The sequence below is a fragment of the Rhea americana genome, unplaced genomic scaffold (genome assembly GCF_003343005.1).
Source record: "Rhea americana isolate MKP2758 unplaced genomic scaffold, rheAme1 scaffold_444, whole genome shotgun sequence".
Classification (NCBI taxonomy): domain Eukaryota; kingdom Metazoa; phylum Chordata; class Aves; order Rheiformes; family Rheidae; genus Rhea; species Rhea americana.
Genome location: NW_028186584.1, coordinates 246,002 through 263,072, shown reverse-complemented (window position 1 = coordinate 263,072; position 17,071 = coordinate 246,002). Strand labels below are relative to the sequence as shown.

The window sequence follows — 17,071 nt, the reverse complement described above, 5'->3', positions numbered from 1 at the left end:
ATCCAATGGGAAAAGCTGCCGGGATGGGTAGCCATTCCTGGTGTTTCTGACTGCACGACACTCCATCCTCATTAAATGTTTGCTTTGCAAGAGCTTCTAATGTGCTGTAGATAGGGCAGATGGATGCACAGCTGCAGGCAGCTTTGAGTTGCCCTTTACAGGGCCAGGCTTAAAGGATCCCTAGGGAAAAGTTTCCCAAAGGGGATGAGAGCATCAGTGATGGGTGAGAGCCCTGCCGATTGTCACTATGGATCCAAGAAAAACCTAAGGCAGGCTGAGCATGGGAGGCTGCCCTGCTGCGGTGCTGGCATATATGAGAAAAGGAACTGCTACAGCCTTTTAYGTAAAAGGAGCAGTGGAGAGGACTACTGGCAGGTCTGAGTCAGTATTAACACAGCTTGGCCTCAGCAGAATCTTGCAAACGTGGTAGGGTTTTAATGCATGCAGAGAAGTGTGGTGACATCAGGGACAGGTGAAAGCTTCACTTATTTCACTGAACACCTACACCCTTTGAGCAGTCTCACAGAAGTACCATAGAGAAGGAGCGAGCAGAGACTGCTAAGAGACTGAAAAAGAAATCACTGTGTTGACATCCATGAACAAGCATGCTCAACAGAATCTCAATTTCTGAACAAATAAAGTTTCTCATTACTGTCTGAGACCCCCCAAACAGGAGACAGTCTGGTTTAATTTTTTTAAACTAGTATTTTCTACTATACATTGGTGCTTCAGTTCATCACAGTCACTGCAGAGCTATTGCACAGATGCACACACAAACTCTATATACAGAATATACACTGTACAGGCACAGTTGCCACTAAGGAGTATTGTACAGAGTTCATTAATATTGGGAGATATGGCCATGTGTTCCCATTTGGTTGCTTCCTGGCTGGAGACAGTGGGAAACAGAGGGGAACAGGGAAACTTCCCRCTGTTCCAGCACTGTCTGTGCCTTGCTCTTTAGCAGGAATATGTAGGAAGGGTTCAGCCACACTTGTGACTTACTGATATACCCCTTCCCCCACCCCACTAATAAAGTAAGAGGCAGTGCAGCAACAGGCAGAGATTACTAGTAAAACGTAAGAGCACAGCTTCCTCTCCACAAACAGTTGGCACTGCCTACAGAGGTCCCAGGACAGCTCTGTGCAGGTCTCAGCTGAAACGCTGAACACTCCTGCTATGTGGAAAGGTACATTCTAGGGCTTTTTACAGAAGAGTGCAGCAGATAGGCACTGTCTGCCAGATCCATCCTAAAAACCATTCTTCTTCAGGCAAACATTCAGGCCTTGGCCAAAATGGCGGATGGTGAAATACAATTGCAGTAGTTACAAGACTGCCCTGGGGCTATGGTAAATCTATCTCCAGGGCAGCTGGCAGAAACACTGCTCTTTTAGGCAGAGGGCAACTGCATCCGAAACTGGCAGTGGAACCTCAAGTCTTTCGTACATTCAGCCCAGAAGTACATAGTGACCCCTTTCCCAAGAGGTGAAAGGGAGCAGCATGACAGAGCTGGAAGCCAGGTAGTGGTAAGCAGAGACATAGCCTGAAACGATCTGTCAGGCTGCTCCACCCTGACCTCGGCAGGGTGAGCTTGCACCTCTGCAGCAGAACCTGCACATCCACACGCTGGGCACTGTGTGGACTTCCACTTGGCAAAGGCGACACAGACTGCAAAGAACAGATCCTCCACTGTGCTGCACTAGCACACGGGCTGACTGCATTGGATATCTCATGGTCCAGGGGAGAGCTTCAGCTCTCTTGTACGTTACCAGAGCACACAGACATTTTTCCAGGCAGAATAAAGTGCTTTTGGAGACCAGTTCCCCTCTGTGGAGCTTCAGTAGCTATTGCCATTCACACAGCACATACATGCAATCTCTGGAGAGCCCTCTTCCCAGCAGGTACACCTGCTCCTTCTTCCTTTACATCTCTGCTTTGGAGAAAAACAAGAACACTCCAAATCTAGTGATTCAGTCGCCCACTCCCGACACAGCTGAAGCTCCCCTGGCATGAGTCAGGCTGCTGATCATCCAATGACAATTTTGTCACACCTTTTATATGCTGGGGACTAGCATCTCTCTCATTAGCAGCAAGAGCTGCCCTAAAACCAACTCTCCCAATACAGGGTTGGTTTTGCCTCTTGCAGGCAGGATGCAGGTATTGAAATTTTGAGAGCCCAAGCGCTAGATAAAGATTGATGTGTATATATGGGCAACAGAGATTTTGCACAGCCTGGTACATGCTGCTGGAAGCCTGTCTGCCACTTCCTGACCTACTACTCCCTGTGTGGCTACGCAGGGAAGAGTTTTTCATTTACAGACCTCAAACCCAGGTCCTCAGAGCAGGACTGGGCAGAAAAAAGTGCACACGGTTCCCCATTTCTGCTACAGCTCTGATCCTTGCGCTCATGTGTTCAAATTCATACACACGTGAGCAAAATCCAGATCAGGTGATGTTGGCTGGATGTCAGGGAAGAAGTTTCCTTTCCAAATGCAACTGCGGCTGTCCACAGCCTGGAGCAAGGTGGGAGGAGGGCCCCTCCTTCTCCAGCAGAGTCCCCTCATTGTGCTCAGTGGTGATGCAGCACTGTCTGGAGATCCTCTGGCAATGAGCCGATGATGGTCTCAATATAAAGGCCCACCCTCTGAAGGGTTTCCTCCTTCACAGGGAGGTGCTGGCACCTGGCTCTTACCTACAGGGGGAAAGAACAGAGAAAGGGAAGAATTTTAAAACAGCCTTAAATACCTCTTTCTGCTTTGCCGCTGGCTGAGCAAACCTCACGTTGGCTCTTTACTCAGGGTAAGAGACAACAGACAGGAAATCGTTATCTGAGCCTTAACGAAGAGACAGAACTTTGAATATTCCTTTAGGCAAACACTACAATTTCACGACTGTCTCATTTGACAGTTCTCAAAAACAGGGAGCAGGAACAAAGTTTTCTAAGCATCAAATGTGATTTATGCCCCTAATCACTCCCTGCCACGGAGATATAGACAGAAAAGAATGAGTGCAGGAAAAAGGAAGGAAAACCTACCAGCTTCTCACGAAGTTTTAGAACCAGGTCTACAATCTCCACCTCAGACTTRTCCTTCATCCAGGCCACAATGTTCTAAAGAAAGAGAAGAACAGTTTTCTTCAGGGACCTTCCTTCTTTACAGAACTTTTCTCAAAGAGATAGATGTAAGCAAAATCTGAGACCAAAAACTTTCATAACTCTGCCTGCAGCACTTAAGCCTAAATGAGCAAGACAGAGCACTCTCCCCAGTTTTCTGCCCATGACAGCATCATGCTCTTGCCTGCAAGAGAAGGATCAAGGAAAGATGCAGCAATATGCAGATGATGCAGGGTTCCCCTCCTCCAGTCAGCACCACGAATCTTGTGCTGTGCTCAGAATTTACATCTACCTGCCAGGGCCAGAGTCAGGCCTGTTAAAAAAGGAGACAGCTTTTGCATTCCAGCACTATGCTTGAGGAGTGGAACTGCTGAACAGTGGAGCAAGCACTGCAGTYGGAAACACACCTGGGCAGGATGCCAGAGCTCCTAGGAATATCTCAGCAGCTGCTCAATTTAAGAAATTGTACCACAGTCACTGCTTAAATTCCCACCTATTTTCATTAGGCATCAAGGAAGCCAGCAACAGAGGATGCTTCCAGTCTGRGACTTGGTTAGCTTGAAAGGGCCTGATGAACGAAGAAATAATTGCCAAAAGCAGCCAAAGCAGGTTTTGCATTGGCTAACAAAGTGAGGGAGATGGACTGTTCATATCCTTGACCCCCACATGTGCTGTTATTCCTATGCACTGATGGTCACAAAGCAGGACTGTATTTCCCATGGGCACAAAGCACCCCCTCCATGAAGGCAGAATGAAGATGCACCAAGCAGCATTCAAGGTGGCAGTGCCCTCATCTCTCAGGTTTCTGGCCTGCAAAGCTTGGTATTGGTTAGAATACCTGCAGCTGGAACATACCGCTTCACAGATTGCTTCCAAGTGAAGGGCTTCCAGCTTCTGGGTCATTTCCTTGTGCCTCTGACGGTACCAGCCATCAAAGTTGGGAGACCTGAAGAAACGCCTGCAGGAAACAAGGTGATATTGAGAAGGGGACAGAGAAGGAGCCAGAAGAGTGGTGGCTCCATTGCACACCGATTTCCCTTCCTACTACAGCAGGCATGAGAGGAAAAGACAATCTGATTCATGGTGTCATTAGGGATGTGGACTGATAATGAGCTAATTTTGTATCTTGTCCACTCCAGAAGTTTCTGTTGTGTCAAGCTCTAACACGATACAGCTGAGCAGCTTTAACAGCTTGTTGCTGATGCGGGGCAATCCTGCCAGTCTCACATCTTTCTTTGCACCAGCTCAAGCCTAAGCCAATCGAAAGTGGTGCACTTTRCTCCTCTGCAGCCTTATTTAGACATAGCTTTACCTTGGAGTTATTAACACTTAGGATGGTTGAACCATGGAAAGAAATTCACATTCCTCTGCAGTATGCTGCTTAATTCCTCTGTTTTCTTGATTATTTACATCTTTCAATCACTTACTGACATTGATCTAAGCTGCATATAATTGATAATTTACATTTCTCCTACATAAACAAGTATAAGGTAGGCTATATCAAAGGACATGTAATTTACACCTCTCCAGYGCAGTACACAGTAATAAACCTCTAGTTTTATTGACCCAAGTGTGAAAGCGAACAATGGACAGCAACAATACCTGTTTCTATTTCAGTGTTATGGAATCTTAGACCAAATTCAGAATGTGACTGACAAGTTGTTAATTGAAAGACACRGATTGTGGCAGCAGATAGAGAAAAAGATGAGATGGTTTAAGATGCCATACAGATCTTGGGAATAGGCACTGTAACTGGATATTCTTTGTAAAGTCTTTCATTAGCATTGGGATATCTCAGATGTTGTATTTCAGCATTTTCTGCTATTAAGACTGGACCACCAAGTATCTCTTCCTCAGGATATCTGCAGAGAACTCTTTATCAGCAGAACTTCATTCACGTTCGTAAAGTTTCTTTTTGCAACTATGAGGACTCTTTTGCTTGCTCTCTCTCACTAGCACAATGCAGTTCCATTCTCAGCCAAGATCTCAAAATTCTGCTGTGATACAGACAGAGTTCTTTTCAATTAAGGTTTGATTTAAAAATAGAACACCAAATAGTATAAYATACACAATTTCACACAGTTAAGAACCCTGGAATTGACCCTCCATGTACATCAGTTCCCTGCAAACCTCAATCAACTTATTGAAAAAACTTGTTGTATCTAAATACTTGTTGCATCTAAACTTGCTGTATCTAACTTATATCTAAAATATTAGATATCCAAAATTAAATCTCTCTGCCACATCCATGYCATAAAGTGCAAACTGCTTTGTTTTCTGCTTAGTACATTAAAGCACAAAACTGTACAAATGTTATCACAGCTACACAATGTGCTCATCCATGATTATCSTCTCTGCTCACTTTCTGATTTTTTTAAACTCGCCATATCAGCTCATCTCCCCTTTTCCTTCTGGGTAGACATCTGCTTTCTAGATTTTTCCCACTCATACTATAAGGAATATCTGTGCTATTCTTTTTGTACCTAATTATCATTTAGGAGAAAGGGCAAACTCTTCTAYATGCTCTCTTAAATTCCACCCTGAAAAAAGTGCATCTTTTTATGTTCTAATAGTACTATTTGTTTGCAGCCAGAATGAGATGGCCATTGTACTGAATACTTTATAAACAAATAGGACCATTGCTGGATGAAGACCTAAATATCCTTACACACCATCTGGTAAGGGCCAGAAAAATGAAACAAAGATTTCCTGGAAGACAATAAATGACAGCTGGTGTAGAAAAAAAATCTCCATCTTCAATGAGGGGTCCCCTCCCTCAATGAAAAGTTAGTTGATATTCTTGAAGCAGGAGAGTTTACAGCTTCTAAACCTGACTGTAGATACTCATTTAAGAGATTATACGWAACACAGGATTTATTCTGCCCTTTATTTACTCTTCCTGGCTATTATTACTGAAACAATTCTTCATAGGTATGRGTTTTTCAGGTGATCAATCTCTGTCCTGAAATCTCCTTTTTACTACTGACTGTAAATTAGGATTTGATGTTCATTATAACCTGGAGCTGCTGTTAAGGGAATAAAGCAAGTAATTGCTGTACTCTTACCTGTAAAGGCCTAACCAGTCACCTTTAAGTACACAGGTAAGTTGGGGACCAGCATGCTCAAGGGTCTTCATGAAATCTTCCTGTCGGAATGGGCGAATCTGTGGGGGATTCTGCACAACGCAAAGAGTGTATTACAGAGCACCCAAAAGAAACTGGAGGAAAATGAGGTTTACATTTACAAGGCAAGGGGCTGCTTAAAACACATTCAACAACTATGAGAATTAAAAATGCATGAAAATCTTAACCTGTCACGCTAGTAAAATTCAAATTACAGATTCACAATAGCTGAGGTGAGCAAAAAATTACTGCAAAACAGGAAGCATCTGTCCCAATGTTTGTTTCAACTTACTTAAAAAAAAAAAAAGAGAGAGCAATAGCCCTCTTCCTTCTATGAGGGAAGTCTGTGCAATGTGTCAGAATATGTGATCAGTATATGATGCAACTATTCCCAATTCCTGCAGTCAAAAGGAAGCACAAGAGCCTGGAAAACTGAGCATACCTTCCATGGAGTAATGGCCCTCTGCAGGGGCATGAGACTTGCAATATAATGTTCCTAAGAAGAAACACCAAAAAATAGATGTTAGAACAATCAGGAAGCCTCTTGCACAGTCACCAAGTATTACAATCTTSTCCAATGCATCACAGGAACAGCCTCCCAGTCTCTCTCACTTTTCCTTTATAGTTGTGTGCTTTTTACACRAGCCTAAGTTTTCCAGCTTGCTCTTTTTTCCACCAGGAGTTAGGTAAAGAGACTACATGCTGCAAGAACTCTAAGCAGACCACGTGAGAAAAGTTCAGGTGGGAAGAAGTTGACCGGACRGACTAGAATCCAAGAAGATGCTCTGTCCTTCTATTTACTTCCTCATAAGATGACAGAAAAGAAAGTGGAGGAGCCTAACAAGTCCAACTAGATAATCATCAAAAGGTACTGGCAGCTTTCTAGTGGGACAAGACAGGGAAGGCCTTGAAAGAAAGCATTTTTTAAAGTCTGCCTTAGGATGACTATCACTCCATGGACTGGCCTCTTRCGCTCTACAGCAGAGCTTTTTCAGAACCAGAAGAGAGGGTTTCACACCAGCAGTGGGTTTGACTCCAGTATTCCAGCAGAAGAGAAACGTCCTGGGTGCCTCTCCCTTCCCTATACATCTGCTTTGACTATGCTGTGGGAAGAATTAGCCATTAGAACCAAAAAATTAGCATCAGAATCAAATCACATGGGAAAACTATTCCTGCACYGCAGGAAACAAACAATGCTGTATCTTTATACATGAAGTGCTGAATATTCAACCTGTAGTTTTTATGCTAATTATTGAAATTTGCAATCAAGAGACACATTTATTCTTTTCCAAGGAGTAAAAGATCTCTAGAGTGCCACATCCTGAATCTATTACAGATGCTCAATTATGGGTGAATAGAAGAGTGCAAGTGCAAACCTGTCACTAAAGCATCTCCTGTTCACCTCCCCTCAGCCCTACACCACACTGACAAGTCTCTGTTCAACTTACCAGTGGAATAATGAAACTTTGGGTGAGCTCCAGGAGGTGACGCCTCAAAAGGGCACTTTGGACTTCTGATGGGCGTTTCCGCTGAATCCCCTGCGCACACAAGCAGGACATTCACAGAGGTGGATGCAGAACTTGCAACACTACAGCTATAAGCTACCAGTCCATAGTAGTTAGGGAGACTATACTGCTCAAAATATACACTTTGTTCTCTGATTAAACATGTCACTGACATTTCACTACCAGAATGTGATTTTTCAGACTCTTTCTTGACAATGATTGTTCTCATTTAGGTCACCACAGTTCCAGGGTTTAACCCATGATATCAAGCAAAAAATTTWAAAATTAGTATGATAAATATGTTCAAGTATACTGGACTAAACCATTATACACTAAAATCAAATTACACACTAAGATCTAACTGAAACAAAAGATATCATATCAAAGAAAAGTACTCCTTTTGGAGTGTTTTGGTTGTTCAAACCAAGCTGTTAGCACAATTTTCCCATAGTGACATATAGGAGATGGGATGGAGTTAGAAATGCTTACCTTTAATAATCTTTTTATCAGGGTTTTGTCTTTGTGAAGAAATGTTTTATAAGAAGTGTAGATTCCTAAATTGAAGAAAAAAATACAAAAATCAAAAAAATCCCAGAAGTTAGACACAAATCTTTGCCCATATATCTAGAGGAGGCACCATTACATAGTTCAGGGATAACAGAATTGAAATTGTGTGCAACAGAATTGCCAGGTGTGTGTGGAGGTTTAATTACTAAGGCCTCCCAAGATCATAAAGTTGCTAATGCAGCCAGCACTCACAGCAAGATTAAAGGACTCTGAACTAGCTCAAGGACCTTCCTATCCTATGCTTATGAAGAGATAACTACTAGAGTCAGCTCATGGCTGTTTAGTGACAGATGGTTGTATCTAGGTTAGCAAGTTCCTTTGATTCCCATCGCATCTAAAAATAGATATGCAAAACAAATAAAGAAAATTAAAATTCCTCTTTCCCAACACTAAAATAATTTGCTTAAATTTATATAGGCTTTTCAATTTCAGAACAGAGATGCACAGTTTTTCTATATCAAGTGGTGGAAGCCATTACAAAGGGCTATGCTGMTGATCAAAACGCCCATTTGTTTAGACACGAAGAATAATGTATGCAATGTCCACCCGCCTGCAAGACATCCAAAATCCCCTCGGTGAAAGGGTAAACAAAATTAAACTATATCTGATAAAAGGAATTACCTGGTTTCGTGTCTAGAGTTTTTAGTTTGTTTAGCTTCTTCACCTTAACTTGCTTGGGCAGGTCTCCTGTGGAAAGACCCCAAATCAAATAGTTCAGACTCTGAATCTATCCTCATAGCCACAGCATGCACTTGAGAGACTTCATGACCAAGAACATCCACTGATAGACTTCTACACTGTAAATCATATCCTCCCTTAACTTCATCCTCACATGAGTCTTGTCATCTGCCAAATCTCCTCTAAAATTATGAATCAGGAAAGCACTAGAGAGTCACTGCAAAAAACCCATTCTTCAGTCCAAAGTGAGGCAGTTTTCTTGGCTTTATAGATAACTAGAATCTTTCTCTCAAGCTCTTTTCTTGTCTATGCAATTATCTCTTTCCTGCCCAGGAAGGATATTTCATTTTCTTAGTGCTTTGGAAAAAMCACAACAAGTTGTCTTCTCAACAATTTGCGTTCGCCATTGCTCATACTGAGCCTGCACATCAACCAAGTCAGTCTAACYCTCTCTTTGGTTTCTCAGTTCTCACAAGAAAGGAGACATGTAAAATGACTGCCAGCATTGCAACTGTCAATTCATTGCTAACCTGTGACAAAGTGCAGGAGGACCAGGATTTTGGATTCAACTCTTACCTGACATTCTGAGGTCCCCAACCCGAAGAATGTGTGGCCAGTGCTGGAGTGTTTTGATGAAAAAAGGATTTGTGACTCCCACAACAATGTTTGGCCTAGAAAGAGAAAAAAAGCAGAAAGATGAACAATGCTAACCTCACAGTTTCCTTCACACAGATGGTGGCAAGTGAGTAGCAAGGCTCTACTGGCTACTTACGGAGCTTGTGTCCTGGTGGTGTACTCTTTAAATTCACTGTCATGGATAGTGAAATAGGGACGGTAGTCACAACAGTACTTCAGGGGAGCAAGACAACTGTAAGAACAGATTTAGAAAATAGCTGCTTTATAAACTCCTAAAGCAGAGTTCAAAGCTGGGGTGAAGGTTCTCAGGTGGAAAGAACAAAAAATTGCATTTTGTCCTTCTCTACAAAGCTGKTCTCCAGCTCGTCAGTCCACAGCCTGTTCTGGTACACGGGGTTATTCCTCCCCAGGGACAGGAGCTTGCGCATTCCTTTGTTGAACTTCATGAGCTTCCTTTCTGCCCAGTTCTCTAGCATGTCAAGGTCCCTCTAAATGGCAGTACAACCCTCTGGTGTTATCAGCCACTCCTCCCCGTTTTGTATCATCTGCAAACTTGCTGAAGGTGTATCTGGTCCCAAAATGGGCACCTGAATTTGAACTGTGGATCTCTTCATCTGCAGTCAGATGTTCTGCCACTGAGCTACACCCTCCCCTTGCATACTTTCATAGGCAAACTAAATCTAGCACAACTGATCTGGCAGAAGAGTGAATCTGAAAGAGAACTGCCAGAAAGTAATACAGTTATCTGTATCTCAGAATTCAAGGGCATTACCTCGTAAGTGCCAGAACCATTTCTGAAGACATTGTTGGGGATGGTGCCATTACAACAATTGGCTCTCCTAGTAACATCAGTTCCCATAACATCTGGATATGAATTAACACTGGCTGGAAACATCTGTTAGTGAAAGGAAGAATAACAAGTTAAGGTTAAAAGTGCAGTTCGGAAAAGACCAGACTCTAGTAAAGCATATAAGCAGATCCAGATTTGCCTCTATCTAGATCTTTGGTGTTTGGGATGGAGTTTTAGTATCCTGCAAACAGAATACCATGTGTCTTTATGTATGCTGCTACCCAATCATTTTTATACATGTTGAAGGAAACACTCTAAACATCATAAAGCAACCTGTGGACCACATTTCTCTGTTATCTTTTTTTCATTTGAACAAAATAAAGTGCATGAGGATTAGAAGAGATATGTTTATTAGAATAGCATCTACAGTACTGAAAAGTTTCATTCAGAGCATGTGTATGCTTCAGGACTTAAGCTGATCACCAGCTGAGGTCAAGAAAAGAAAAGGAGTAAAAAAACCTACTCCTCTAACCAGGACCCAGGAGGATTTGATAAGGCCAGTGCACACAAGTTTAAACACTGCACAGGCCCTGCAAGCCAATATTTCAAATAACACTCTGAAAAATAAAAATTTTTGAACCCTCATCTGATGCCTTCACTATCCCAATGATCTAGARTGGGGTGGAGGGAAAGCATATAGGGAAAAGAATGTTGCAGGGATTTGAGCTCTCACCTGAAGAGATCCAGTTCATGAATACTAGGGAGAACCAGTGGAGCTGGTAACAGATTCTAAATAAGGAAGAAAAAAAATATTAGTAAATGGAAGCAATCTGACTGAAATGCCATCAACTGCCCACATCAATAGCAAAGTAGTTCCCTCCACACTAAGCATGAAAATAAAAAGAAGAGAAAAAGGTTAACACTTGGAGATATGAGCCAGAAACAGATCTGGATGGCATATTCAAGATCCAAATGAACTTCTTTCTCAGAAGACAGCCAAGAATCCCTTCTTCACGATGTGAAAGACTTCCCATATCTGTTTCTTTATTTTCTAGAGTTTACTCTGCCTGAAGGCAGAGTCAAGATACAGATAAAGAGAGCAAGGGCTTAGTATTGCGGGTGTCAAAAGTTCAGAAATGTGTGAAAGGTGATAATATTATTCAAAGGGAGGGGGGAAAAGAAAAGTTAAGTAAACGGGAATTGAGATAGTGAAAGCGATAAAGATGTTCAGACTGCAAAGTCACATAGGAGACTAAGGTAGGATCTCTTGGAGGCCTACCTATACATGGATTCCTGGGAAAGGCAAGGTAAATAAATTAAATGAAGTGAGAAAACACTGGAACTGTGAAAAAAGTATACATATATAACTTAAAGCACGTTTAAATTCCACGCAGAGGTTCCTATTTTGAAAAACACGGGCGTGAGAGTGCTGCAGTTTGAACTAGAAGGGTAGCTTAAAACAACACCAATCTCAGGCCAGCGTGCTTCCAAATGTGATGAGGTCTAAAGAGTTCCATTTCTTCTGTAACTTTCTTCTATATCCTCCTTACTTAGTAATCTAGATTCTGTCCATCATCAACTTGTTTCATCCCACACTATCTCACCTCTTGATTAAATTGTTTCACTGGGCTTGATCCTGGTTTATCCACTCTAGATGGGATTCTCACCTATATTACAAAGAAGAACAGACAGGTTATCCAGGGAGATGGACTCAGCTAACATACATACATACTTTGCTTTCCCTAACAACCTCCCACTTACGAAAACTTTCTCAATAATCAGTTATAATTGTGCAGACCTTAGGTGTAAAGTGAAAGCATCTAGAGTCAACAGCAATTTTAACATCCAGAAAAAAACAGAATAAATGTGCCACTTTCCAGTTTGTCTCAGTCTGACGTGTAAGTATAGATAACCACCAGCAAGTACCTGAATTACAACTCCCATCACTGGAAGGTTCAAAGTCTGCCCTGGCACAGGAGGAGGCCACTGATCGATCTCATTGCACACTGCAGGGATAACAGTTAAAAAAAAAATCTTAATCCAAAAATAATCCAGCTGGTCCTAGGAATTCTGCCCATTTACTTGTTACTCACTCCCTGCTCACAAATCTCCCAGCTAGTTTCAAAAACAAAACATCAAATAACTGTGCACAATTAGGTCAAGCATCATACTTGCATCTGCACTACTACTTCCAGTGCAGATCAGCAGCACTACACTGTTGACAAATCATGATTAAGTTGAATAGTTTAATGAAGACCTAGAACGAGATGTAGCCTTACCAATTTCTTCCTCCTTGGGAATACACTGTATGCAAAACTGACAGCATATTCTATTAGATTGTCAGACACTTCCCATTAAAGCATCCTTTACAGCTGTTCATAGTTTTGACAGGCTAACCATTTGGATGATAGTTTTTCTCTGTTGGAAATTGTTTCAGAATGAACTAATTTGGAACATTTCAGCCTTCAGGAATCTCCTCATAAAAACACTGAAACATTTCAATATGCAAACCATCCCTCTCAAGTCCAACTGCTCACCTGCCTCCAAGCATGGCTCCAGCTTATCAAAGTATTCCGGAGCAATCAGCTGCAGCAATGACTGGAACAAGTTTACATACGGAAGGCGTGACACCAGCACCAAAGACTGAAAAACACACATTTAGGAGTCAGAGCTGCCCTGTCATGATCGTTCCTAGCACTCCATACACCTACATCGCTTACTAGAGGGCTACACTTAAACAACCAAAACATCAACAATATTCAGGAGCTAAAAAGCAGCACCTTCACTGGGGGAATTCTTGCTAGTTATCTAGCAGTTGAATCTACAGGCTTAGGAAGACGCTGGGTATCTAAAGGAGTTTTTTGATTAATAAATAGGTACAGTTGGCAGCTTCTGCAAGGGAGCCACTGCAATTAGGAGGGATGAGTCTGTGACATAGCAAAAGATCAATTARAGGAAAAAGAAAAGTAAATTGCTGATGGGTTCAAAGCAACGAAAAMAATGCTAACAGACAGAAAAGTGCAAAGGATCAGACCATTAAATCAGAGATTAGGAAGATAAAAAAATAAATGAATACTACTGAGAAAAACACAAATAAAATAACTTGAAATAATATTAATTTGTTTCCAGTGATACATTTTTGGGAGGCTTTTTCCTAATGTTTCTTTATGGAATATGTTACCTGTTTAATAACTTTTCCARTTCAGTCCCACTGAGGATTTCATTACTATGCTGATTATTCTCCTCCTCTAATCATTAACAAATACATTAATTAGAATCCAGTGAATATTTTTGCAATACTCAACAAAACATCTCCTTTCCAATTCAGAACTTTGACATTTGAAATAAAAGAACATCCCAGCACACTTTATTTAAGAATTTAATTACCCACTACTTTAAGTCTATCAGAGAACAAATAACATTAGTCTGAAAAATATCTGYTCATTGGGTCCCCATGTTGTTCAGTTTTCCCATTATCCTTTAACTTTTTGAGTGATCGACCCACTGCTTTACCAGAGATGACAAAACCAATTTCTTATTAGCATGTCTCTTTGAAAGAAACTCCACATCACTGCCCAGAGGTGAATGAGAGAAAGCACAGCAGGCTGCTAACTGCTGGAATAGAATAGCCTCCCCTTGTTTTCCAACAAGTTACCAGRCTGACCTACTATAAAGCACAGTTCTTTGAACAGCGGGTATTCAAAGTTCTTTTCTTTGGTAGGATGGCATTTTATTTTTTTGATATGAAACATCACTACTGAAAGTCGATGGATCCATGGAGAAAAAYGGATCTTAGAATCAAAGTAAAACATTTTCCTCTTCTAGAAAGACTGAAGTTCTACTGTCGTTCAGGCGGTGATCATATATATCTGTCTGAGTAACATTAATCACATCGTACTTTTATACTGAAATAAACATTATTTATATTAATTTTGCCAATGTCTGTATCAAAGCAATTTATAACAAAAGACAGGTTGGTGAGGTAACAGCAGTGTCACTGCCATTAGTTAAAAGCAATCGAGCCAGCAGGAAATCTATCCCCAAGTGGCTACCGGGAAGAGGAAGGATTAATACARTAAGGGCAGAGTTATGCTATAACTAGCAGAAACTGTAATGATAAAGTATATTATCTCACTATTTCACAGCATCATAGAATCAGTAATGTTAGAAGGGACCTCTGGAGATCATCTAGTCCAACCTCCCYGMTCAGCAAGGTCTCCTAGAGCATGGTAGACAGGGTTGCATCCAGGCAGGTCTCTCCTTCCAGAGAAGGAGACTCCACAGCCTCTCTGGGCAACCTGGTCCAGGGCTCCGTCACTCTCACAGGGAAGAAATTCCCCCTCACCTTCAGGCAGAACTTGCTGTCGTTCAGTTTCCGCCCATTGCCTCTTGTCCTGTCACATGGGACAACTGAAAAGAGTTTGTCCCCGTCCCCTTGACACCTTCCCTTCAGGTACTTGTACACATTGATMAGATCCCCCCTCAGTCTTCTCTTCCCCAGGCTGAAGAGGCCCAGCTCTCGCAGCCGTTCCTCRTAGGGCAGRTGCTCCAGCCCTCGGATCATCTTCGTAGCCCTACGCAGGACTCTCTCCAGTAGCTCCATGTCTCTCTTRKMCTGGGGAGCCCAGAACTGGACACAGTACTCGAGATGAGGCCTCCYCAGGGCTGAGCAGAGGGGCAGGATCACCTCCCTCGACCTGCTGGCAACAGTCTTCCCAATGCACCCCATTTGTGACACCAGGACACATACTGAAGGAAGTGCTTAAGTACTTGAGGATCCCATGATTCAGACACTGCAKGTCACTGCTCATGTGATTAACACCCAGGGTTGCTTGGAACTTTATTTTCCACATATTCCTGTTCTCCGTGACCCTTGCTGTTTCCTGCAGAAACACTGYGGTTGTCACGTAGGAAGTGGTGCTATTTTATGGCTATGGATAGGCGCCTTTTTACAGCTACATACCAGTTGAGAGCAGCAAGCTATCTGGTTTCAGTACTCACCTTCTGAAAATAACCTCTCTTCATTGAGCTGTCCTTGACTTGCCTGAAGTATACATAACCAAAGTAATGAGCTGTCTCCCGCTGCAAGAGAGGCCAACAATACTGTTATCGAGAGACTTGTTATTGCTATTCCCAAACTCCCTCCAGCCACTGATCAAACAAGATACCTAACTCTTGCTATGATACAATTGCAGAACTACCCCCTTCTTCAAAATTATCAATGTTCACCTACCCGGACAGTTTACCAAATGGGGAGATAGAAAGGAGATACAACCATCTAAATTTACAAAAACAACAGCCGCAAGGTAGCATCTTTCACTAGCTGCTTTCTGTGGCTCCTTCAAGGCAAACATCTAAATGGTTAACTGAGGTTTCCACTAGCACAAACAACCGAGCCAATCCAGCAAGCTAATTCTGGCACTCCACGCYACCACATACTGAGCTAGTCCGACAGCCAGTGTCTTTCCCCAGAGAGAGGACAAGGTATTGTTGAGGAAGCAATACATCATCATCTGAGAGGAGGAAATGTCCTGTGCTGTACGAATCACAGTCCTCTTTAGTCAGGCATTTAAGGCAATATCAGTCAAATATCACTCAGGATGAATGCCACAGCACAAAGCTGAAAGATGATCTTCAGAGTATTAATGAAAGCTAACAGACTTTAATACAAATCCCCAATGATTATTGYAAACACTCTATGCCCTTTAAATTCACACAGACATCTAGAGGAGGGATAGATTTCAGTTCCTAACAACAAAACCATCCTTGATTTCATTTCTTGAGACACCACAGGACCCACAGGTTAAGGCAYCTTTCCCTTTTTAAACCCTATTTTCCCCACAGCAGAATCTAGTAGTTTGACAGTTTTTCTTGTGTTACTTCTTTAAAGTCAGATGAATCTACGAGGCAGCCTRCTAACTTACTTACTAACTTACTAAAGTTAGCCTTACTAACTGTGACAAAGCAACAAATATACATGCAAACTGAAAAATCTCCATGACAGTATCTAGGAAAACAAATCCTCCTACTTTCCCTCAGACCAGCAATCCATTTCTTAAAGTATATCACAAATGGATTTCMGAAGTGTTAAAAGGCACAGGAAGTGTTATCTCATCTGACAGAAAGGAGAGAGGACAAGTTGATCTGATGGCCATCTGCTCTAGTCAGAAAAGTAACTGTGCTCAGTATACCCCTCCTCTGCGTGAAGTGGACAGTCAGTTCACTGATGGAAAAAAACAAATGGGCGCTCCCGATAYGAGAGCTTGGGTATGGCTAAACCAGGCAGTGTGCAGCCAGCCAAGTGCAGATTTGTTAAATACTAAGTACTCTGGCTGCTTTTCCAAACCTACATCCTGCAATAAGTGAAAAGCACTGTCATATCCCAACAAAAAAGTTAAACACCTCTTATTTACCACAGACAAAGATATTCACACCTTTTCTTGCCTTGTGGTAATTTGCATGGATAGCTGTGCACTTTGTTACAGGTCCTTGGGTTTCTAACATTCATCCTTTCCCATAACTAGACATAACTATCACTCTAATGTGGTCTCCTCCTGACTCAGTTTCATCTCTCAGAATAGCTGGGATTATCAGCAACACAGCCCACTATGTATATTAATGTGGAAATAAGTCCCTGGGCTGCAAGCTTTTCCCCCTTTTC

General features: G+C 42.1%; 1 protein-coding gene across 1 annotated transcript in view; it reads right to left on the bottom strand.

Moving 5' to 3' along the window:
• Positions 1-652: 652 nt before the first annotated feature.
• DENND6B (DENN domain containing 6B) overlaps positions 653-17,071 on the bottom strand; it is a 22,328-nt gene continuing 5,909 nt past the window's right edge. The window contains exons 5-20 of the mRNA XM_085315945.1: positions 15,412-15,492; positions 12,948-13,053; positions 12,337-12,416; positions 12,015-12,077; positions 11,144-11,199; positions 10,393-10,515; positions 9,757-9,852; positions 9,561-9,655; positions 8,928-8,993; positions 8,229-8,293; positions 7,683-7,772; positions 6,677-6,730; positions 6,178-6,287; positions 3,968-4,070; positions 3,035-3,109; positions 653-2,692 (exon numbers count right to left, since the gene is read on the bottom strand). Of these exons, the coding sequence (XP_085172071.1) occupies positions 2,570-2,692; positions 3,035-3,109; positions 3,968-4,070; positions 6,178-6,287; positions 6,677-6,730; positions 7,683-7,772; positions 8,229-8,293; positions 8,928-8,993; positions 9,561-9,655; positions 9,757-9,852; positions 10,393-10,515; positions 11,144-11,199; positions 12,015-12,077; positions 12,337-12,416; positions 12,948-13,053; positions 15,412-15,492 (1,386 nt within the window). The 3' untranslated portion in view covers positions 653-2,569. The remainder of the gene's footprint in view (positions 2,693-3,034; positions 3,110-3,967; positions 4,071-6,177; positions 6,288-6,676; positions 6,731-7,682; positions 7,773-8,228; positions 8,294-8,927; positions 8,994-9,560; positions 9,656-9,756; positions 9,853-10,392; positions 10,516-11,143; positions 11,200-12,014; positions 12,078-12,336; positions 12,417-12,947; positions 13,054-15,411; positions 15,493-17,071) is intronic.